The sequence below is a fragment of the Plectropomus leopardus genome, chromosome 19, assembly GCF_026936395.1.
Source record: "Plectropomus leopardus strain MGB_pleo_1.0 chromosome 19, ASM2693639v1, whole genome shotgun sequence".
NCBI lineage: Eukaryota > Metazoa > Chordata > Actinopteri > Perciformes > Serranidae > Plectropomus > Plectropomus leopardus.
This window is the reverse complement of record NC_142194.1, coordinates 27,025,492-27,050,355: the sequence shown is the minus strand read 5'-3', so window position 1 is coordinate 27,050,355 and position 24,864 is coordinate 27,025,492. Positions and strand designations below refer to the sequence as shown.

The following is a 24,864-nucleotide window of genomic DNA, read 5'->3' as shown; positions in this document are numbered from 1 at the left end:
TTACCAAGGTTGGGATATTTCAGTCATGTCTGTGGCACCAAAAGTGGGTGTTTTTTGTTGTTTTGTTTTTTAAAAAGAGCTTAGTAAAGTTCAGCTGTGTTTGACTTCAAAAGCAGAGTTTTTTTTAGGGAGGGATTGAAACCCATTAGTTGAGTTTGTGGCACCTAAAGTGGATAATTTTTATTGACCTTGGATTTCAGCCATGACTTTGGCACTAAAAGTGGGTATTTTTAACAAGAATTTAAGAAGTTTCAGCTGTGTTTGTGTATCAAAAAGCAGGGGTTTTTTAGGGAGCTACTGGGACATTTCAGTTGTATTTGTGGCACCAGAAGTGGGTAATTTTTCACAAGAGTTCAGGACTTTTTCAGCTGTTCACAGCACCAAAAGCATTTGTATTTTTAGCCAAACACTTTGTTTTCTTCACCCTTACCAAGTGTATCCTTTGTTGCTAGTATACCACTGCCTTTGATTGTCGAGTCTGTTTGTGTTACTGTGTGATTCTCAGAGATGAACTAATGTGGCATATACAGCAGTACGTTGCTTAACCTCTGTGCCGGCGCTCCCATCTGCCCCTACAAAATCGGAGCATTAGAAAACATAGAAGTATATGAAAACACTCTAAATGTACTAAATTTGTAGTGGTGTTACCCAAGTGAAAACATTTGCACCAATTTCTCTTCTGTTTAGGATGAATAATATTTTTTTAAAAAAGGTAAAAAAAAGGCATACTAATCATCATCATCATAAAATATATACTTTTGTGCAATATAAAAAGTATTCCAGCTGATTGTTTATTGTCCATTCATGGTTACAGTATCATCATGCAGCATGAATAAGCACTGAAATGTTTTAGATTTTAAAAAGAAGAGAAGAAAAACAGGGCTCATGCTGCGCTCAATGATGGCAAAATGAAAAGAACAATGCTGTTAAGGGGCATTATTTCAAGATTATAACACCATGCTGGCCTTCTAGTGACACCAGTTAAACAGTCTAAAAGACCTACTTGTAACCCTTTCAAACCTGGAGCAAAATCACTTTGTTATGCTGCTTTCAGACGCCTTTCACAAGTATTTAAACCCTTTAACCCTGAGCATACTGGTGCAATTTCATTTAGAAACATGGTGGGGGGGCAATGAAAGAAATGTTCCACAAATTGCAAGAAAACAGTAGATTCAGAAGATAATTCTTTAAAAAAGCTAAGGGAAAACTGTCTGGATGCTGGAAAAAAAATATATTTAGAATGATCAGAATTAAATATTTGAAATTATGTTTCAAAATTCTTAGAACTTTTTTACTTTTTCCTGGCGATATCTTTTTTTAGGTTCAGGTTTCAAACTGGTAGTAGTCATTACTGCAGATACACATGAGTTACAGCTGGACGGAGGTCTCTCTGCAGTTATGGCAACAATCAGCCGCGAGTGTAAGGAGCTTGTTTCTGTGATTTTAGTAGGTCTTTAAGGCTGCCTTTAAAGCTGGCCAAACTCTTGTAGAAAAAGAAGCGAGTTTAAGTGTGTTTGAAGTTTGGCTGTGTTCATGTTCTGTGATAAATAATGCTTGAATGACTGAGTATGGTTGACTGTCAGGGCACTGCAGTGGACTCAGTTTGTAGCTATTCTCAGCTCTCTGCATGTAGCCGAGCTGTTACACACTGTGGTAAGTAGTACAATGTCTAGTCACCGGTGCAGGTACACAGGGTTTTATGGCTTTTAGCTCAATAAAAGCGGAGGTCAGGGAGGACAAAGGTACTCACCTTCTTTACACCCCCTCAATTATTGATGAGTGCCTCACTCTCTCTGCTTCACCTCTCCTTTCTCTTGCGCAACAACAAACAAAATCATGTATTTCTGCCTTTTTTCACGGCACTCACTGGAGGAAAAATAGGGACAAAGTTTTCCCGATGAGAAGTGGGACAGAGCGGAAGAAGTGGGCAAACAGAGAGAGTGTTCCTGTCAGAGTCAGAAAGATTCAGTGTGATAAACAGTCAGCCACTTCTCTCTAGCTCGCCTGAATACACCCCTGACACCCTCCTCATACAATGTGTAAAAGAACACCAGACTGTCCATCCAGCTTTGCCTTTTACTGGTGACATAATGCAATTATTGTGATGTTAGAGCTAAAATATTCAACTTTAAACTATCATTATCAGTCTGTGTCCATGCCTGCATTTCTCTATTTGCTTGAAAAATATTTTTTTTCAGTGAGGTTTGGGGAAGTGTTAAAAACAGGAGCATCACTCACATGTCTCAGAGGAGACACGTTGAAGCCTGGATTTGGGTGTATGGCTGCTGCCATCTCGTCAGTGTTTGTTTTGGAGCCAACAAACTCGGGCAAAGACTGACGGGAGGGAGGCCTCTCTTAGTTTTGAGATCTGAAAGACCTGTCAGTCAAAGCAAACACAGCCCCTAACATACCACTCTTTAAGCCCTCTTATCTTCCAAATACGTTTCAGAACTGTCTCCGCAACGCACGCTGCAAGAAGTGAAATTAGCAGTTGAGACCCCCAAAAAATGTGCTGGTGTTGTCTTCTCTGTTGCTCCTAACCAGCACACAGATATTATACAAAGCTTTTGCAAAATGACAGGAGGCCAGAGGCCAGTCCCAGCAGCCTCATACATGTTTATAGGATTGTAAGCCATTTTAGGATGTTTCTAGGATTTTAGGACATGTCTCTGAGTTTAGGATGTTTGTAGGAGTTAGGCTCTTTTCTAGGATTTTAAGGTGTTTTCAAGATTTTAGAAAATCTCTAAGATTTTAGCACAATTCTAGGATTCTTAGCACATTTTAGGACATTTCAGGATGTTATGACATTTCAAGGATTTTAAGCACATTTTTTGGATTTTGGGACATTTCTGTGAATTTAGGACATTTGTAGGATTTTAAGACGTTTCTTGGACTTTATCACATTTTTAGGATTTTAGCACATTTCTAGGATTTTAGAACATTTAGGATGTTTTTAGGATTTTGGGACATTTCTCTGATTTTTGGACATTTCAGGCTTAGTGAGGACCTCTTTTGGGGGATGCAGGAGATCCACCACTGGCACGTTTTTTGATAAATAAGCTCTATTTTGATGCTGCTTTATACACTCTGGCATCTTATGTGTACTAATAGTACAAAAACAATAACCAATGTGAATTACTCTATTTTTATTTCGAATTATAAGGTGGTTCGGGGCACCTGGCACCCTACTGGTGGCCAGATGTTGTGCATGGGTCAAAAGTTGAGTTTCACTCATATAGAGTGTATGTTTAACAGTAGCATTGCCATTTGAGACTTTTTTAAGTAATAGTGGTAGTTTTCCTCCCCACAAGAGAGTGCTCTCTGTCCAGTTCTATTGACCATTTAAATGAATGTAGGGCTAACTCATCTGATGCTTCGATGTTAAATTTGCTGATGATACTGCAACTTTTCTTAGCAAGATACAAAGACAAGTAGAGTGAGCTGAAGGATTTAAGTAGCTATTCATGATGATTGTATTGAAGATGTTTGATTGTAATGAATCTAAATATCCATTGTCATGGGACCTATACGTAGATGTCATTTACTGAAGAGGATTTTATTGATTGTACTTAATGTGTAACCTTCGACAGTTTGAAATGGATAGACATATACTGGTTTATGCTTTTTCTCCTTTATTTCCTTGTATTTTTCACTGTCTGTAGTTAATAAGTCAACACGATTGTGACTATGTTCAGCGAGATTAGACAATAATACAGTATGATGCTGCTTTAAATCTCAAGTGGTGAGGAAAAAGTGGGAGATCCTTGGCTGTGTCACACCATCTATTTGGTGATAATGAGTTGTTACCTCCAGGACGGAGGAATGAAGTATGAGTCATATGCAATTTGCTGTACTTGATCCTTGATTGTTGGTGATGTGGTTGTGAAGCACTTTAATGTTGAATGTTGGTCTCTAATTGTGATATCTTTCAGTTGTTGTTGTAGTTAGACGGATGCCAGAGACACAGAGAGTTTCAGAAGCTAGTAAGCTAGCTAGCTAGCTAGCTAAGGATGCTTTTGTTTATTTAATCGGACGCTCTACACGAAAAAATGAGAGAGCTGTTGTTTGAAGACATGGAGCGTTGTATTTTTACATGAAATAACGAGCTGTTGAACGGAGTGCCGTGCTCTGGATAACTGTACTGTAGTTTTGGACAGCGCTCCAACTTTCCTGTTTGTGCCAGCGTACCCGCCCTTTAGCGTGCGTTACTGACCACTCCTCTGTTGTTAAGAGTCAGAGAAGCATGTTTGCATGCTTGCTCTTGGAGCGAATGTCCCTGGCACAGTGTGCGCATTGATTGACGTCTTTTGGATCAATAGTTTTTGACAAAAGATTTTTAAAGATATTATAAAGATGGTGGCAGAAGGTGGCAGAAAGTGGCAGAAAGTGGCAGATGGTGCAGACGCTGTGGCCCTTCTCTGTCCCGAACGAACCATGGATGTATAATAAGGAAGTCTGGATACGGCCGTGGGGACAGGGCCTCATTCATTCCTATGAGAGCTGTTCAGTGGCGCATGAAGCAGAGAAAACTCTTTTTCCGGGTTTAGAAAAGTGAAAAATACCCGGATCTACTGGCCCATAGAGCATTCGTAGAAGTGATTAACGGCAGCCGAACGCGGCCGAGTGTACCCGAGCATTGACTCCCACTCACTGGCTCACTCACACAAGTTACCCGAATTGAGTGCTTGAGGCGAACAGCGCTCTGTCATGAGCACTCCTCTCATAGTAGCTTAGCTTATTAGCAACAGCAGCTAATCGGCGGTATAAGGAAAGCAGTGCTTCGGTTTTAATATTTACATGATAATCAGATAATGGTATATTTATCTCTCTCTCTACAGACACACATACACATACACAAATATACATATAACTTATCAGGGAATCATATCGTAATATGAGCGGAGAAATTAAATGAACAGAATCAAAAAGTGTTGTGCCCACAAAAATATAATAAAAGGTGGTGCTTGTAATATTGCCCTGTGTATTATTACACAGATCCACTTTAAGTAAATACAACGTTCAGTACCTTTTAGTAACTGTCACTAGTGCTCCGCGCTGCTCACTGATAACCGGTAGTTTGAATACAGACCGTAGACTGTATAAACGGTCTCTGATACAGACACGGTAAGACGTCCATATTACAGGCTTTACAGCCAACAGCGTATGGATGTGTTGTAAAATGGTAAAAATGATCAATTATGATTTAAAAATATCCATTACTACGGCCAGCATGAAGCCTGTGTTGTGCCAGGGACTCCAAGAGTTACATGCGTGTGCACGTGGTAGAGACCCGCGGGTCCTGTGCGCATTCATTTTGTGTCTGGAGAAATACCGAATTCCAAATCTTGATTCGGGAAATAGCGCATTTTACATCTTTAGGACTTAATGTTTTTAATAATGGCTATAAAAAAAATGCGTTCTGAAAAGTCAACATGTCTCAAAAAAAATTATCCAGTGATTTAAGGAGGTCTCTTTCCCAATGTTAACAAATGGGGAAAAGTCTTTCTGGGCCAGTGTGCATCACGTGACGCCGTAATTCCACTTCCGGCCACCATGTAAATTTTGCTTCAGAGGGTGGCGCACTTCCTGGGGGCTTGGAAAGAACCATGTTTTCTTCTATTTCTGATGTAAGTTTGTCGTGTTCGTCTCCGTTATTTAATTATATGTATATAGATTTTTTTCTTTTTTTTCCCATATTTTCTCTCTTGTACTGAGGACATGGAGTTTTCACTAAATTTTAGTACCAGTCAATTAAATTGGTAAGACAACAAAATAACCTTAATGTAATAGTATTAAATATATCCACTGATAGACAAAACAGTTTTCTACTTTTTTTTTGTGTTAATTGGGTCTATTTATCATTAGATTTTACATAAAGAAGTCATGCTGAGGAAACGAATAGCAGGGTAGAAAAATCATTTTTAATTTTCTAAAAAATATGGCAACAGTATGCATTACTTTTGACTTAGATCAACTTAATTTTATATTTTGTAATAAGTGTAATAAGAGTGCTGTGCAGTGATGTTTTTATAACATAAAAACCATTTCATAGAGACTGCAGTACTCTGACAAGCCTCTGACAAGCCTAAATTAAGTTAAAATGTACGGTTTTGCTGCTTTTGTCAGCTCCCCTCCCTTCATTATCACGCACTGTGGGTGCACAAAAAAAACCAACCCAAAAAATGTACTGACATTTCACAGGAAGAAATGGCATAGAGGTCTCCTGCTTGGTCTGATATGAAAGATGGGGACCTGAATAAGAAACACATACAGGTTTTATTCACGGCCTCAAAGTATTTATTCATGTTAACACCATCTGTAAGGAACATTGTCAGTGTGTGGAAAACCGTTAGTCTATATCACTGGACATACAGCTAAAAACAGGGATAACAAGCAAAACAAATTATATAAACTTGTATATAAACTTGGGTGCAAGAATAAATATGAAATTATTGATTAATTGTTTCACTCTTTGAAACCTAGAGCAACATTACTTTTTTTGCGTTGTTTCAGATGCTTTTTACAAGTATTTAAACCTTTGAACCCTTAGCAAATCGGTGCTAATTCTCTCAAAAACATGGGAAAATAGGCAATGACCAACTTGGTAAGAAATGCTCCACAATGTAATACATTTAGAAAATGATATTTAAAAAGCTAGAAAAAATGTCTGGGTCAAAAAAGAAAAATGCTAGGGAAAAACTAAATTTAGAATTATCATAATTATGGTTTTTTTTGTTAACTTCCTTTTTTAATCGTTGTGAAATAATAATTTTCAGGTATGTTTCGTGTACTTATTACAAAAGCCTTGGTCATTTTTGGGTCATTTCTTCTTTCGCTGCTCATTGCCTCCTTTCCATGTTATTGTAAGAAATCAAGCCAATTTGCCCAGGTTATGTTAATCTTTCACATGCAAAACTGTAATTTCGGCCTCTCAGATGTGAGAATTGCAGTTTCTCTCCTTGTTTACAGCATTGTAAATGGAATATCTTTGAGTCCTAGACTGTTGTTTGCCAAAACAGGCAATTTAGAGACGTCAATTTGATGACAGAATGAGTGGCAGTTGCTGTCGAGGCTAAAGTGTGAATAGACTTATAGCATATTTCACATTATTCAAATGACATGTTTTTGCTTGGAGAAAAATAAGACATCCTCAGTGGGGATGTGCATTGCTTTCTATGGCAGTTTATATTTGATACTAAGTGCTGAAGTCAGACATTTCAATTCTACATATAGTGGCTCTGATTGTAGTTCAATTTTCAGCAGCCTTATATGAAAATATGGTAATATCAGGTTATGATACACAGAGCGCGCGCACACACACGCACACCTACACACACACACACACACACACACACACACAGAGACACACACACACTGGGTGTGGTCATAATAGTCACTACAAACAGAAAGTGTGTCTCATCTTTATTTTTCCCATAAGGAGAAACAGACCATCAGATCTTGATGTAACTGTGTTGGATTTGTATTCTCCTGGAGTGCTGGAGTTCTCAGAAGAAACATACAAGATAACAGCTTCATTATACCCTACCAGAGACAACAACCCTCATTCCTTCAATTCCTCAACAGCAATCAGAGCCGTTTATGCTAAAGTAACACAGCACAGTCAGTCCTGACTGTCAGTCCTAACTGAGGCTGTGTCTTGTTAATTGAGGGACTGAGACAGATTCTCTGTCACTGTGAACATTATCCACGACAGGTAACATCTGAGGGGAATATTGTTACGGAGGCAGGAGTTTGGTTCTGTGAGAGGTAATAATTGGGCCACAAATGTGAACAAATGCAAAGTAATAGATGATACCTAGACTTTGTGGCATCTGTTGTTTTCAGCTCATAGATCAGTGGTTCCCAACTGGAAACAAACTGGAAGAAATGGGTTGCGGGTCCATCCTCTAATCAGTAGGTCGCTAGTTTGATCCCCAGCTCCTCCTGTAAATATTTTTAAGTACGCTTGGGCAAGATACTGAACCCAAAATTGCTGCCAATGCTGCACCACCTGAGTGTGAGTGGATATGAATAGTTACTGAGTGGCAGGTGGCACCTTGTCTGGTAGCCTTGGCCACCAGTGTGTCAATGTGTGTGAATGTCACATGTAGTGTTAAAGCACTTTGAGTGGTCGGAAGACTAGGAAAGTGCTTTACAAGTGTAGTTCATTGACCATTTAAGTCGGCATGCTGTTACCTTTTTTTTTTTTTTTTTAAATCAAATGGAATATGTGGTCTTTCTCAATGTGTGGACCTTGAACTAATAACTAAGGAGAAATCTGGACTCCTTGACTGGCCCAGTTCGGAACTGCTTCCATAGACTTTATAAAAAACGAATGAATGAATGATGTGTCTTCATTTGCTTCCATGTTATTGGATTATGTTAGTTTAAATTTTAAATGAAAATTAATGATAATTCTAACTGTATTTTTTTAGATAGTAATAAGTTCTTTAGACAAGCCAGCCAGTTCATCACCCGACAGGCTCTGTCAAGTCTGCATTCGAATCAGCAGTCCTGCAGCTCTCAGTATGTGCTCACTGTTGAAAAGTGTTGTATCCACTCTGCTATGGACACCCACCTGACTGCTGGGGTGTGTGGACCCTGCTGTTGGGAGTAGCGGGCCAAAGCAAACTCTCAGTCTGGCCCCCTGTGGATCAGGGGGCGATGTGTAGGGTTTTAGCATCATGTCTGCCATAAGAGGCAAACCCACAGAGGCTGGAGGACCTGACTGCCTGTAAACTGTCAGGGGCCCGTTGGTAGAGGCTGTCAGATGACAACGCATTGGAGCCAGTCGGTCAATCTAATGTCTTATGCTGTAGAATTGTACAACAGTTTAAATGACACATAGTGTTCAAAGTGTTTCTTTTCCCTAAACTGTACCACAGTGAATTCACTTGCCTTAACCTAAATTCTTTACGTTTATGTTAATTAGTTGACTTTACGTTAAGGACGGTATCACGGTACACCAGGGAATGAAGAAATACCAAAGGTATGCTTCTCAATTCTGTCACAAATGATGTTGCTCATCTTTCAATTAAACTTATTGTATGTAGTGCACAGCACACACCACCAGAGCTCAGTCTCTGGTCTCCAGTTAGCGCCACACACTCATATCTTCATATAACGCATAAACCAGTGAAATTTCAGGAAGGTATGAAATATTACATACCACACAAGCCTAATATCAATGAACTGCTGTGTGTGCATTTTTTGGATATCATATGATATGATCTATGAGGAAACAGCTTTACAACACAGGTGATTCTAGTTTCAAGCATTATGTTTGTCAGAACCAGTAATAAAATCCCATCAGCAAGCAATAATATCTTATAAAGATAATTAATGACAAAAAAGCTATAAACTAATGAAATACTGTAACACAGTGACACCCAACTTTTGGCCTGTGGGTCAGACCTGGCCTGTGATAGGGTGCCAGGTGGCCCGCCAACCATTCTCTTATTCACAGACTAAATACATTGATTTACCCTGGGTATGTTTTGGTTGAGGAATCCCCTCAGCCCTCCTGACAGAGGTCCAGGCTGAGCCCTGGATGTCCTAAAACCCTTTTTGTTTTTTATGTGCCTTCGACATTTTGTCCTAGCTTTTTTGAATATATATTTCTATATATATCTATTAATTTCTCGCAATGTGTGGAACCTTTCTCACTGAGTTGCTCATTGCCTTTTTACCATGTATTAAGTATCCCTGCTCTAACATAAGAACTACCACGTCTTTTGGAACCAAAACCAGACATGTATCACCTTCATCTAACTCAGATGTCATCCCCTGCAGTGTAGGGAGATGGTGATGGATTGCCTTAGATGAAGCAAAAATTCAATTTACCCATTGATTTTTCGCTACAGTGGTTATCTCTTATTGAAAAATATCCGATTTTATAAAGCGACCATTGTGGCAAATGATGGAGAAGAACTACCGACTTACTATCCTCAACTATCAGTAACTGTCGTCTCAGCGGTGACTCTGATATATATATACTTTTTTGGTATAATTTATGGCAATGATTTGTCGGGGTGAAATATTTGGGTTGGAGTGAGAGGCCGGTGCCTCCTGAGCCGGCTCATGAAGACAGTGGCGGCGTATTGCCCACCGCATTTTAGATAGGAAACCAATTGGTTTGGTTTCATTCAGTCTTCAGGGCTCAGATCTTTCACTTTGTGACACAGAGGCAAATATGCACTGGCGCGCACGCACGCACACACACACACACACACACACACACACACACACACACACACACACACACACAGAGTTGGGGCTATTAAAGAGGGCACCAATAGGAGCTTGGTTAGAGATAATTGTCTCATAAGTCAGTAAGCACAGCTGTTGGCAAGGTCAGGTTTCATTTATGGACGCACGTCACCACTCTCAGTTTTGTCTGTGTGTCTCTCCCAATCCGTCTTTCCTCTTCCTCTCTCTTTTTCCCCTTTCCTCTCTATCTGAGCCTGTCCTGTACCTGTCCTGCTCCCTGTCACTCCCCTCCCTCCTTCCCTCCCTCTCTCTTTCTGCATGGTTGGGCTTCAGGATTGCTTGTGCCCTTCAATGAATATTAATGAAGGAGTTTGGATATTATATGAAAATGAACTGTTTATTTACAGAGAGGCTCTCTTTTTTGGCTTTATGGGGAGGTTGGCGCTGGGGCCGGCTGCCAGACTCCAGAGTATGAGGATGAAATAGGCCGGTGCTGTGCTAAATAGGATTCAGGTCAGTAAGAGGCTGTGGCCAACCAGATCCGTCATACGGCTTTAGAGGAGCCTCCTGGTTTCCAAACAACGCGGTAGCAAAGCTCCGTATTGTTTGGGGGCGGGAGATGAATGGAGGGTGTCTCAAGTAGTTCTGGGTCGGCCTCAACAGCACATGTACTTCAAATTTGGTCCGGCGGCTTCTCTAAAAATCATTTAAGTATGTTTTTTTTTTGTCAAGTGGCAGAAACCAGACTCTTGATTTGATTGAGTGACTGTAAAGTGCTTGTACGCTGTACTGAAGTAGCAATATGGAAAATGTTGTGCCACCAGTGTTTGTCCTGCATTAAAGTACGGAGTTAGAAGAGTAAAGTTTGCTGTCACTGTCTGTCGAAAACCCCTAACTGGAGTTAATGGAGTTGTCATGGTTTCAGACGAGTTCAACAAGGAAAGGAAGGATGAACAAATAAGGTAGGAAAGCGATGCCAGACACAAGAAAATGGGGGTTGGAAGGAAGGAAGGAGAGGGGATGAAGGAAAAGGAGAAAGCTAGAAAGGACATAAGAAGAAAGGATGCAAGAAGAATAATAAGGAAAAATATGAGTGAGTAAAGGCATACGGTAAGAGAGAAGGTAATGCAAGAGGGTGAATAAAATGGAAAGAAAAAGGAAGTTCAAAAGGAAAAAAGTAGGACAGTAGAAGTGAAAGGCAGAAAACAAATTGAAAGAAGAAAGGGAATAGAGAAGGAAGGTACGAAAATAAAAAAACGATATAAAAAGTGATATTACTTGTGTATCTACTACAAAAAGGAAATAAAGAAACACATGATACTTGAGAGAGGAAGAAAAACAAAGAGGAACCTGAAATAATCTGTGAGACAGAAGAAAATGATCAAAAGTAAAAGGACAGAAAGATATATAAATAGGGCTGTCAGAAGGCGGGTTTCTGTTACAGATTTGCCCAAAACTTAAGAGATATTTTCAAAATGTCGATAAAACACAATTGCGAGATGACATTGGTGTTTCCATTGAGTGATGTTATGCAACTTCTCTCACGATAACATTCCAAGAAGCATGGTGATGGATGTTGAAAACATTAGCAGGTTTTTTTTCCTATTGCAGCCACCACACTAGCTGTCATTATTTCCAATCCAAGGTGACGTAGCGTTAGGTTATCCAGAGCACCGCACTCTGGGCACCCTGTCTGGGTGAAGGGAGCAGCAAAGCACCAAACAGAGTGAACGTGTGATGAACTGATCCTTTCAGTTATTCATGGAGGAACAGAACACTCTGTGGATTCCATCAGCAGATCTCTCATTTTAGTGTAGAACGTAAGATTGGATTTAAGAACGCAGCCAGAGTCACTGGGCTCCGACCCTGCTTTGCTCCATGGCTGTCGTCGTGGAGACGAGAGACAACTGACAAACGTGGGATCCAGGGAGGTGTCAATCAAAATGTGATCTGCCACACCCACACAGTCTGGAGAAATGCTGTTAACCTCAAAATGAGCTGTTTTCAACTTGGATTTCTAAGAGTTGGGAACATTTCTTTTCACTCAGATTTGTGTAGATACTTAATGAGATACTCAACGTCAATATAATGTGCATTCTTACTATTTCGAGCCAAGTTTCCAGAGGCTTTAAGTATGATACCTGAGTAGTACTTCTAAACTCCACCTCTGCTAACTGTACAACTAGAGACAACACTTACTTCAAGTTTTGTCAGTGAGGACATTTTTACCAGTTTCCAGTGCAAATCCGCTCATTCCCAGACCTTCTTGAATCTAGTGACGTTATCAGTTGTATAAAGTTTTTTATTCATTCGCTATTTAATTAAGGTTAGCTGACAGAAAGTGCTGACAGTAGTGACAGCCATATAAGTCTTTTTGAGGGCTGACATTGTGACAGGCTGACAGAAACACAAAGTACACATTTACATTGGGTCCAGCCACAGTCTCGGAATGTGTGGTTTGGAAAGAATTGACAAGAAGAGCAGATTGTCATCTGCTGAGCCGGGCCTGTCTGTGAGCTGCTATATTTAGAGTCCAGACATGTACAGAGTTGGCAAACAAGCAAAGCATCACTGTACTGTAGCTGCTGACCAATAAACCCAGGTTTAACAAGGGTATTTAAGTTTAGAATGGAGATAATTGATTTTTCTCATTGACTCTCTTCCTTCACCGTTGTTCTTTGGGCAGGTCAATAGCCTCACATTTAAGCAGTTGATTAGATCACTTTCCAACGCCTGTGGGGACGAGCTCACACAAATGTCTTAAGGCATTTCAATGAACATAACTGTATTGAACAGAGGGCTGATGATCATAACCAATGACCCGGTACCATTGTTACTACCAGAGGCAGTGTGCACTCAATGAGCACAGTTGGATTTCTCAGCCATGTATATGCTTAACATACCTTGTATGGTCATGCAAGATATGCGGGATCATGACAAAAATCCATCCTCCACAATATGCGTATGTCCCAACCACTCCTGCTGGCAGCCACTGGCACTGTGTAGGTCGGTTCAGTTCAGTTTGGTACACTTTTTTTTTTTTGCATTTCCATTGTTAGAATACATGCTGCGATAGCATCAGTTATATCAGATCTGCAAAGTATTTCTTCACTGAGAGAATAATCGGCACTGAAAACTGGTCTTGATAGAAAAGATGTTTTTGCTCTTCTCCGGGCAACAGCGGTGATAGACAGATGGTTCATCCAATCACCTGCCAAGTACATTCAAAAGTTCCTGCCCTTTTTTTCAAACAGTTTCCAATGACTGCTTCTCCGATGCTTCCATGAAACAAACCATCTGGTACGTCAGGTTTATGCTCAACTGTGTTTATAATGAAGCTTTCAAGAGAATATGTGCATGACAAAGACTTCACACAGGAAAAGTCTTAAGTGTTGGCATGAGAGCAGCGGGACGCTGTCACTCAAGACAATTAAACTCTGTGAATTAAACTGCTGGTGCGCCATTTGGACATCCAGAATTCCAGCACACATGTTTAGGCACAGGGAGGTTTTCACAAGTAAATGTTATTTAATCAGCTTGAAGTAGGAAATATGTATGTGGTAGATGTGTTTGTGGATTATAAAACACATTTCTCTCAAGTATTGAAACCATTTTATCTTAATATCACAGTTGCTGGGTCACTTCAGTGTGTGAAGGTGTACTGTCTTATTTTTCCGTAACCTGCTGTCTTGCAGTAACCCGGTTTCTTGTGTAAATGTTAACGTTATCTGGTTGACCAACCAGCATCACAAAACACCAAAAAGTGGCATCCTAAAATATAAAAATAACTTTTGCTTTCTAACACATGATGCATGATGATCCAAACTCCATTGTTGTTTGTGTCAGTTACACATCGCTGATAGACATAAATTAGTTTCTTAAATTTTTTTCACAAAATCTGAAAGCTAAAAAGAAATTCCAAAGTAAAAATGCTGGGGGTGTGTCATGAAGAAAGATAAAAGTTGGTCAGTCAATGACAAAGATCCATTTTGTCCTTCTCCCAGCAGCACTGAAGTCTGTACAGAAACGAGTAACCTCAACAGTTGTGTCTTTGCTAATTGCCAACAGCTCTATTCAAACTGTAAAAAGCTTCTCTGCTCTTGTGTTTGAGAAATGTCTCTCCTGCACAAGCAGTGACTTGGCATTATTGTTATTGATAGTCAGCCAAAGACTAATTAATTCACTTTCATAGTATCCAAAATTGACTTGCCTCTGGGCTCTGTGGTGTACCCTTCATGTGACTCACTGTGACTGGTACTGAAAGGGAAAGTTTGGTATTTTTTCAACCTGAAACCTGTTTTCCATGTATTTTGTGTCAAGCGACTAATGGGAAGAACAATTTTGAAATTTGGTCCAATATTGAGCGACAAAGCTGCAGATGACCATGATGAAACAGGCTAAAATCTAACCACACAGGGCAAGTTGGCACCATCAGTTTACAGCTATGAAAGGTGCTTCTTTTGCCACTGATAGAGTCAGATTATTATTTTAAATGTCTGAGAACATTATAGAAAGGATGTATATAGAGATAGACCTTTTTTATTAACCCTTAAACCAAATTGTCTTGATTTTTGCCAAAAACTTGAAAAAGGCAATGAGCAACTGAGCAAGAAATGTCCCAAAAATGATCAAATCAGTATAAAATTTGTAAAAAAAAAAACAAAAAACAAATAAAAAAAAAACAAGGCAATGACATGAAAAAGTGCTTAAAAATACAAATAAAAGAGGGTCCCTGGTTCGATCCCGGGTTAGTACAGTGTTTGGTCTGTGGGCGGGGTTTGCATGTTCTCCCTGCGTCTGCGTGGGTTCTCTCCGGGGTCTCCTACTTCCTCCCACAGTCCAAAGACATGCAGCTCAGGTTGCCCTGATTCTAAATTGCCCTTAGGTGTGACCGTGAGTGTGAAAGGTTGTCTGTCTATATGTGTCTGCGATAGTCTGGCGACCTGTCCAGGGTGTACCCCACCTTCCGCCCCATGACAGCTGGGATTGGCTCCAGCCCCCTCCGCAACCCTTGTGAGGACAAGCAGTTACGGACGATGAATGAATGAATAGCGACAATTAGGGCTGAAACGATTCCTCGAATAATTCGAGTAACTCGATTACAAAAAATGATCGAGGAATTTTCTCTGCCTCGAGGAATCGTTTAATTTTGCCAGCTCAAGGCATGGTATTTCGCCCGGACTACTTTTAATGCGGCACAACGCGCTGACGTCACGCACGTAAAGGAAGAAGAAAGAGGCGGCGGATATGTTTGGTTTTAACCACGGATGAAGAGGTAACGACGAAGAAGGCGATGAAAGCGAAGAGAAAGGCACAAAGAAAAGGCAGAAAATGTTAAAAGTGTGGGAGCATTTCAAGCTGGACACCAAGGCGAACACTGCTGCATGTATTCACTGTAAGACAGCGTTTGCATACCACAACAGTACATATTCAATGCTGCAGCATCTCCACCGAAGGCCCCCTGTTTACTCCGAGAGCGGAGGACCGTCACCCGAGACGAGGCAAAATGACGTTAACGTAGCGCTAATTAATGTGATTAACGTTACTGTACTTTGCTAACATAACGTTAGCCCTGCGGAGGGCTAGGTTTCTATTAATTATGACCACTGTGGATGCGTGGCTAACGCACCTTTCATACAGGCTTTATTTAATCTGTACAAACACAGCGCTGCAGAGTGATGAGGGTGGAAAATAAAAACAGTATAAAGCTAACTGGGTAGTTAAAAAAGGAAACCAATGGTTCATTGTTCGGTGAAATGTCTTATTGTCTCATGTATATTTATAATTGCTCTTTAACTAAACAGAAATATGTTTCATCCGATTACTCGATTAATCGATGGAATTTTCAGTAGAATACTCGATTACTAAAATATTCGATAGCTGCAGCCCTAGCGACAATTATAAACATAGTTTCCTGATCTTCTTCCCTCTCTTCTCTTCTCTTCATTTCAATTTGTGGGACATTTCTTGCCAAATTCCTTATTGCCTTTGTCCCCATCTTTTTGAAAGAAATCAAACTAATATGCTTAAGGTTCAAGGGTTTAAATACTTGTGAAAGGTGTCAGAGCGCAGCACAAGAAAAGTGATGTCGATCCAGTTTTACATTTTTTAAGAGTAAAATCCTTTTTGTTTATAGAGAAACAGCTCTGAAATTGTGACTGCCAAAAAAACTGTAATTTCATCACTGTAAAACACACATCATTCAAAGGTGAGAGACACAAGATAAAACTCACAAAAACCATCTTGATACATATTGCCATCGTTCCAACAATCACCGAATCTGAAATAAACCCTTAAATCGCCCAGTTAAACGTAAAACTATCCTGTCTATACATGCTGAAATTACTGCTCATTTAAATAGAGTCTGGTAGGTTTGGTGATAGTTTCTGGTTTAACAAAAAGAATCTTATTCTTAAAAAATATCTCTGTAGAGATCGTAGAGAAACTTAGAATGACATTCTGATCCTGTCAGTGACAAAAACAAGCACTTTTAATGGATGTTAAATGATGGTGTGAGCATGCCCATAGTGGTTACATTGCAGCCTGTTTTGTGGCTGCTGGCTGCAGCCCTCTCGCTCAACACAGTACCACATTCAAAAACTGTTGTTCATGTTAGTCCCTTAGACACAAAAACATGTTGAAATAGTCCATATGGAAAAACACCAAACTTACCCTTTAAGGGGCTTGTAGTTGTTGTTTAGATAATGCATATTTCAGTCAGTTTTTAATATCTTCTATTCCAGGGAAATGTCAGATAAACAAACAAAGAAAACCATTTGAAAGTACTTCAATCCCTTATCAGTATGGGATGGGTATGCAGCATCCTCTCATCTTCTACCTCACACAGGACTTAATTGATAATTTAAACGTCATAGCTCTATTGTGCTCTGGCTGTACTGTCTATCTAAACAGCTCTGGGACCCAATAAAATGGAAAATGGTGATCCATCAACCCCCCACACTCCCATATCCCACCTCCTGTAGCGTCTCGTCTGCATTTCCCTTTATAGATTGGAGGCATTTCCTTTCTGCTGATGTCAGGAAGTGTGTTTTGGGCCGCAGCCAGACTTTGTGAGAAATGGGACAGTGCTTGTTATGCTGCTTTGTGCTTCTTTCTCTCTTGCTCTCTTCTGATGAGCCACGGGAAGTAATAATGTCTCGTCTATTGGCTACCAGTTGCTACCACTGATGATGATATGGAGTCCACAGTGTGCCATCACAATAACTAGACTTTCATGTTCAGTTAAATTAATATTGAACTGAAATCATGGAAATACATGCATATGAACTGAGTCATTTTATATGCATTTAAATGATTCATGTACTCAACTCTTATGCTCAGATGCCACACATTACTCCTGCTAACAACATAACAATTAGTGCTCCTGGTACTGCCCTGGGTGTTAGAGTAATTATTTTGGGTCTAACAAACCCTGGACTTTCATGGAAGAGTCCGATGTTGGCTTCAGGTCTGAATGTAATGGGTTTTTTTTCTGTACCTCTTTTTTCTACACAGCGTACCTCTTTCCCCTAAACCTAACCATCTGTGACTTTGTTTCCATGCAGGGATGTGTGTTTGTTGGTGTTTCAGTGTTGGTTGTCATGTGCCTTTGTTGCCTAAATATAACCATATGCCGCATATCCCACCATTTGCTTGTTTTGACATCACGGTAGCTGCATCCCGATTTTCATCAAGGAGGTTGAAAAGACAAGTCATGGTGCTATATCTTTTTCCTCAATCCACTCTCTCAGACCAAACTCAGATCAAACAGTAAAATCAGACAGTCTTTTGTCACGGGAATATGTAGTTTTTACTTGAAATGTAGTCAAAATTTAGTGTACTGTTTAGCTGTAATACAACAGTTTGACAACAGGAAGTGGGCGCCCTACTGTTTTGTGTAAAACAGAGGCTGAAAACATGAGATCAGACAGAAAAGTGGCCAAGATTCTGTTCCTGTAATGGCTACTTTGTACCCAAAATCTCTTTATAAACTCACTTTAGTGCACCATTTAGCTTTAATATGAAAGTTTGTGAACAGGATGGGCATTTACTTTTAGTTAGCTGTTTTACTGTAACACAAGATTGTTTGTTACCAGTCCACTGCTATATTGTTCTCAGACAGTTAACTTTTATTCTGTTAACCACCAGCAGCCTTTATTGGTCCTGTGTGGCTCAGTGCATTCTGGTAGTTGTAGGTTTTTAACCTCTTTAGCATAAGCACATGCCACAGTCCCTTTTCTCTGTTTTCTCTGGTCATGTAGGGCTAATTTTAAACGTTTTTACGTCTCTCTTCTGCATAGACAGCCCAGTTTTATGAAAAGACCATTTCCAGCGGTGAAATACTTCTTTCAGTAATTAAAACTGTGTGGTGAGTTGGAAAATACACAGCAGATACATATAAATGAGTGACAGAAACATTCATAAGCCTTTTCTGTTAATGCTTAATTATTAATTTGTAATTAAAAGAGAAATCACCAACTGAAAATGAAAAAATAATTGGTCATATTAATTAATAACATGAAGTAGCAATTTATTTTTTAATATTTGAAATGATCATTTGCATCATTGAGATACTAACATAATTTATCAAATCTTAATAGCTTTTTAAAAGATTTATATATTATTCATTTTGAATTAAATTTTTTATTATTCATTTAAAAAAAAGTCACACTCATTACGGGCACATACTAGACTCCTTAGTTTTAGCCTGACATCTAGCCAGAATGACAGTTCTATTAAAAAGACATCCTGTTCTGTTTATTTCCATTTGTCATACAGTAAATTACATTCATTTTCTTTCTCATTTGCCACATCTCCCTTAAATGGGTAATTCATGTATTTTGCCATATTTCAATTCCATAGCCCTCTTAATATATTTTGTTGTAATTAGAGCTGCTATTCGGCTGCTGCAACAGCTCAGTTTTCCCACGGGGATCATGAAAGGTTCAATTTACCTCACAGAATTCATCATTTTAGTATCTCAGCTGTAATTTGTCTAAAACTGATAGTGATAAAATTGTTTCACATTCACTCTAATTAGACTGAAATAACAGGGAGAGTGGGCATATCAATCCAAAAAGGGTGTTTTATTCTCTTTTTTTTGTCAGGGGCAGCAGCTGTGTTATTATAGGCTCTGTTACAGTGCACATGTGCAGTGTGAGAGGGAGAGAACTGTTTCTGTATTGTTGTCAGTAGCTTGTAAGAGGATCATGTCCACAGGCCTCAAAATCTCCTTTATATTATTACTTACTGTAGCTACAATCCCAAGGGCTCTCTCCTACACACACTACCACCCCTACACACTTACACACAAACACCCAAATTACGCTGCATTTTATTGTTCTCTCTGACAGCTCATTATTTTTTCTTTCTGCTGAGCTTATCTCATAAAATACAATGAAAATGCTCTGTGGTTAACAAAGTGGTACACCGCCATCACAGCAGTAAGGTTAGCTATATGTATTTACTGTACAGGTAAAGTAAAATAAGCATCTTAAGTGTGTTGTCATTCTGTGTTTAATTTGCTGCTACAGTGTTCAACAGATTACAATAGAAAGAGCTCCACCACAGATATGAAGCAACTTCAGTCGTGAAAACAATCAAGCTACAGGGCTCGAAATACTATGCGCACATGCACAGCAGTAAACAAAGACTATGAGCTGTGCATGTAATTCTCAGCTCTATGTGACTCTGTGCATGTGAGTCAGGGCTGCCAATTCTCACACTTTTATCAGAATCACAATGATAAATACTTTATTGATCCCTGTGAGGAAATTGTGGTTTGTCCCAGTTCTTCTGATGAGTAGATAAGAGAATTACTATAAAATAGAAATACACACCAGGACATGTATACAAAAATTAAAAATAGAAATACAATAAGAGTAAGCAATTAGCACAGTATATAAATATTTAAATATATAAACTAAAGTATGTATGCTGAGTATGTAAAGCATGCAGGCGCTCCAAACAGATTCCAATTTGACTTACCAGTCACTACTCCATGACTCTCAGTGGTGGCACTAATCCAATGAGGCTAAAGTAAATGAAAATTTGAGTGAAGATGAAATGAAAACCTATGATATATCCCAAAAAATATGAAAATAAATTTCTCCATATTCTTCCATCAAATCTAATTGTTTTCCTTGGGCTGTCTTTGGCTTTTACAACACTGATAGGACAAATGAAAATGATAAAGAAGCAAGAACTTTCTCATGAAATTAAGATATACAGGCAACACACCCAACATGCATAGCCATTTGATTCATCATCATACTGATCTCATTGTGGAGAAATCTGCTATCACTACTACACTACTAAAAAATGAGCACAAGGATATTTACTTAAACTGTCATAATTTTCTTTCCTTGAGAGGTTTGCTTAAATTGTCAAACATGTCCTCTTCAGATTGTCCTTGACTATCGTGTCAAATTTGAAGGAATTTGAAGGCAATTTTTCTCCTCCATTTTTTTTGTAGAAAATTAAAATTGAAAATCATCTTAAAATATAATGCAATACAGAAAATGTCTTTATGTTAAAACTCTCATTACATCTGTTCCTTTAGAGATTTGCTATGTTTTTAATTTTATTAACCCCATTTCAGAATGACCCTGACTGTGACCATGGCAAATTTGAAATAATTTTATGGTACTCATAACATAAATTCCTTCAGAGCTTTGCTAAAATTTGTAATTTACTCCTCCCCAGAATGACCCTGACTATGACCATGGCAAATCTGAAGTTATTATACAGTGCTTTTTTTTTTTTAATTTTAGAAGATAAAAAGTGGAAATCACCTCAAAATATACAGCAACAAAGAAAATGCCCTCATGTTTATACTCGGATAAATCTTTTCCTTCAGAGGTTTGTTAAAAAATTTCTACTTACTCCTTTTCAGAATGACCCTGACTATGTCCATGGCAAATTTGAAGTTATTATGTGGTGGTTGTTTATTTTTTAGAAAATCAAAAGTGAAAATCACACCAAAAAACATTGCAGCACAGAAAATGCCCTCATGTTTATACTCTCATAACATCTTTTCCTTCAGAGGTTTGCTAAATATTTTAATGTGCTCCTCTTCAGCTTGACCCTGACTGTGACCATGAGAAAATCTAAAGTCACACAAATATTGAAAATCAAGAAGAAAAATGTTTTCGTGTTCAAATTTTGGATTTCTTTCGTTCAGATGAAGCAGTGGTGGAAGTGCAGAGACAGATGGTGAAACACCAGCGTATTGCTTGTATAAAAGTCTGAGAGTATCTGAAACTTACTGTACTTAAGTGTTAAAAGTAATGTGATGATATTAAATATTCTTAAGTATTGAAAGTAAAAATACAAGTAAATGCTGGTAAGGAGTAGTAAATGCAAGCAGTCATCATTCTGAGAAATATAATGTTACTTTTTCGTAACATACACAACCTTAAAAATGAAGCCTAGCGCACTTCATACAGGGTCCTTTTTTTCATTTCAAGGATTTAACCCCTTTGAATCGTCAGTAAATTAGTGTGATTTATTTCAAAATATGGGGGAAAAAGGCAATGAGCAATGGTAAGAAATGCTCCAAGTATTGCAAAAAATAAATTTATAAAAGCTAGGGAAAATGTCTGGGGAAAAAAAGCTAGGGAAAAACTTTATAATTATCATAATTACATATTTTTATTTTTTACATTTCTTTTTTGTTAGTTTTGTCTTTTATCCATATTTTTCTGGTAATATTCTTGTACTTTGTACTAATTTCTTGCTTATTTTTGGATAATTTCTTCATGCTTTACTCAGTGCCTTCCTCCAGTGTTTTTTTTTTTTTAAAAAACAAGCCAGGGTTAAAAAGCAAAATCCATTTTTTTCTTTTTTCCCATTCTCTCATTAGTCCATCTGTTCCTTCTTTTCCTTCTCCCTTCCTTACCCTTTTTGTAGTAAGTGACTAAAATCTAAAGTACAGATTCTCCCAAAAAATACTTAAACATAGCAATTTTAACATGTTATCATTCATATTCTGTTTATCCAAAATAGAAAGGTCCTGCCGTTGCTACGTTAGCCAATGCTTTGATTTAGATCCTCTCCAATCAAAAGTGTTGTTTACTTCAAGTTCATTTACCATCAAAAAGGAAAAGTGATTCATCATTTTGAGAAACAAGTCCGCAAACAGGATCCGCTCTTTTTTCTCTGGAGGCCAAGGGGCTGCTGCTTCTTAAACTGCTGGCTGCAAAGATCTCCCTCCGAGAAAATAGCCTTTTCTGGACCGTGTCCAGCAGGCCCACCCCTCTTAAATTGAACCTGCTCCCCAGTGTTACTGTAGCAAGGCTGTGTGGAGGGGATAGGAGAGGGAGGAAGGTTGCTCGGCCACCTCGGCTTCCATTAAAGACAAGCAAGCAGGGCAACCTCCAGACCCTCGATTAAGCCCCACTTTGCGCGTTCGGTGAATGAACAGGAAAGAAAAAAAAGGCGAGGTGTAAAAAGCAATATCCCAAAGGCTCGGTGGGTAATTCTCGGTCACAAGTCTTTCTCTGAACTGGGACCTTTACTTAGTCACCTCAATTATACTGTACCACCCTGCTCTAATGTGGGGCTTCCTCCCACTGCTCACACAACATGACAGAATGCATTTCCATACTAATGCAGAGGGAGTCATCGCATCACGGGGGAGTTGTGAGCTTGTGAGCGTGCGTGTGTGTGTGTGTGTGTGTGTGGGGGTAGTTGGACCCGAATGCTAGGTTGAGTTCCAATTTGAAGCCTGTTTGCTTCGAGGCCATCTCCGAAGACTGTCTTTGCTGAGGCCTCTTGTTGAGAAGGTTAGCGGGACTTCTGGAAATGATGAGGGTGGTAAAAAAAACCCAAAAAAAACCATCTGAACACGGCAGGACCGTGTCTTTGCTTTCTTGTCTGAATTTCACATCTGAGTGATTGATGTCCCTGTGTTTCTTTTCCTCACCTCACAGCGCAACCGAATCCGCCGAAAATTCACGAAGGATGGTGGGCGTACAAGGAGGTGGTGCAGGGGAGCTTTGTTCCAGGTAAGCCTCAAAACAGTATGCAGCACTTTGATGCGTGGTACTTTCCCACAGAATACTGATTTTCCCCTCCATCCACTTTAACCACATTGTGTGCTTGATCTTGAAGTCAGAGCTTATTACATATTTAAGATAACATCGGGCCACCTTGCCATCGGCGGTGGTTTTATTTTCTCATTCTGACAAGACCCCTTCTTCGCCCTTACCACACAGATGACGCTTTTTCACTGATTGATTGACGGCAGCTCACTGTTCCTTCCACCTTTTCCATCTTGTTGTGTATCTGCGTGTCAGGCCAATTATTTTTCCGAGATTGTGTTTTTCTGCTGAGCTGAGGTGCTTTTGATAAAGCCTGCAGGTGGCTGCATGTATGAGTGTGTCGACGTGGGGTAATGTCGATACTTCTGAGGACCAAACGTGTGCGTAGGGATGGAACAATTAGGAAAATTCAAACAGAGGACATTTAGCCAGAACTCCTTTCTAGAGGAATCAAGGTTAACTTAACTTTGAGGTTAAAGGTGACTTTGTTTCCGAAGTATCCAGTGATAAAGGAGGTGAAGGGGTTTAGCGTGGTGGATTCTAATATTCTCAACTAACGGAAGGTGTCATTGACGCCATTAAATCGCAACTTAAACCCCAGTCTCACCAGTGCTGAAGAGGCAAATTTGTACCAAACTTGCGCAAGCTATTGCTTTCAGTGAACTTTTCTTAGTAGCTGTGTGAAAATTGGTGGCAAATGTTGCCCTGATTTTCCACTAGGTTGCCAATCACCACAGAGAAGAACTGTGAGGTTAAGTTGTGAATCCTTAGTGTAATTCCACTCTGTGGTCCAGAACTAAGCAGAAAGCTTTTGGGTTGAAAAGTGAAGCCAATGCTGAGGTGCCAAAAAGTGCAGTTCCTAGAGTGGCCACTTGAGGCTGGCTCTGGATGCAAGTCAATCCCCATAGAACCCCATCTCAACTTTACAGCAGAAAGGAACATGTTAACATCCTGGTCAAAAAACAGTATTTTGTTTCTGTAGCAGATTCCAGTTTAATAAAGCTGAAAGTCATGTATAATTGAGTGTGGAGCCGCTTTGAGTGACAGGCTACCTGCAAAGCATCACTGCAGTCATGCTGCGTTTAATGTTATCCAGATGATCTGGGTATTATCAGTACCCCTTTTGCAATGGGCATCCCATAGAGCTAGCACTCTCGAGACTTCGGGTGGCCGAGCAGCTAAATTCTGCAGGCGGAAGGGCTAAATTCCAGTTAAGCCCCCACTTACTTGAATGGGGATAAAATTATTTAATGTTTTGGCTCTTCTAGACTTACAAAGTGATATCGGATCAAATGGATCAAATCTTGATAGTGAAACAAGTCATTTTACAGGGGATATGACTCTTTTGCCATGTAATTCAATGGGAAATGGTCTTGTTGGGAAGCAGGGCGTCAACAGACAGTGTAAGAACATAGTCTGGCAACTACCAAAATTGTTTTCAAAGATTGGTGTATGTTCTAGGGGCCTGGTCCAGCCCTCGCTCGTGCACAGCTACACACTCCTTTAGATATGGTCACTTTTGGCTAAAAAAAATCAAGATGGTGACAGCCAACATGTTGAACTCGAGAGGCTTCGAAGGCTTAAATTCATAAAAAAAAAACTCTTTATGCCT

General features: G+C 39.4%; 1 protein-coding gene across 2 annotated transcripts in view; it reads left to right on the top strand.

Moving 5' to 3' along the window:
- The window catches only part of ca10a (carbonic anhydrase 10 (inactive)a), a 360,009-nt gene that overhangs the window by 82,754 nt on the left and 252,391 nt on the right, over positions 1-24,864 (top strand). For both annotated transcript variants that reach the window (XM_088070320.1, XM_042508113.2), the window contains exon 3: positions 23,142-23,216. In XM_088070320.1, the coding sequence (XP_087926446.1) occupies positions 23,142-23,216 (75 nt within the window). The remainder of the gene's footprint in view (positions 1-23,141; positions 23,217-24,864) is intronic.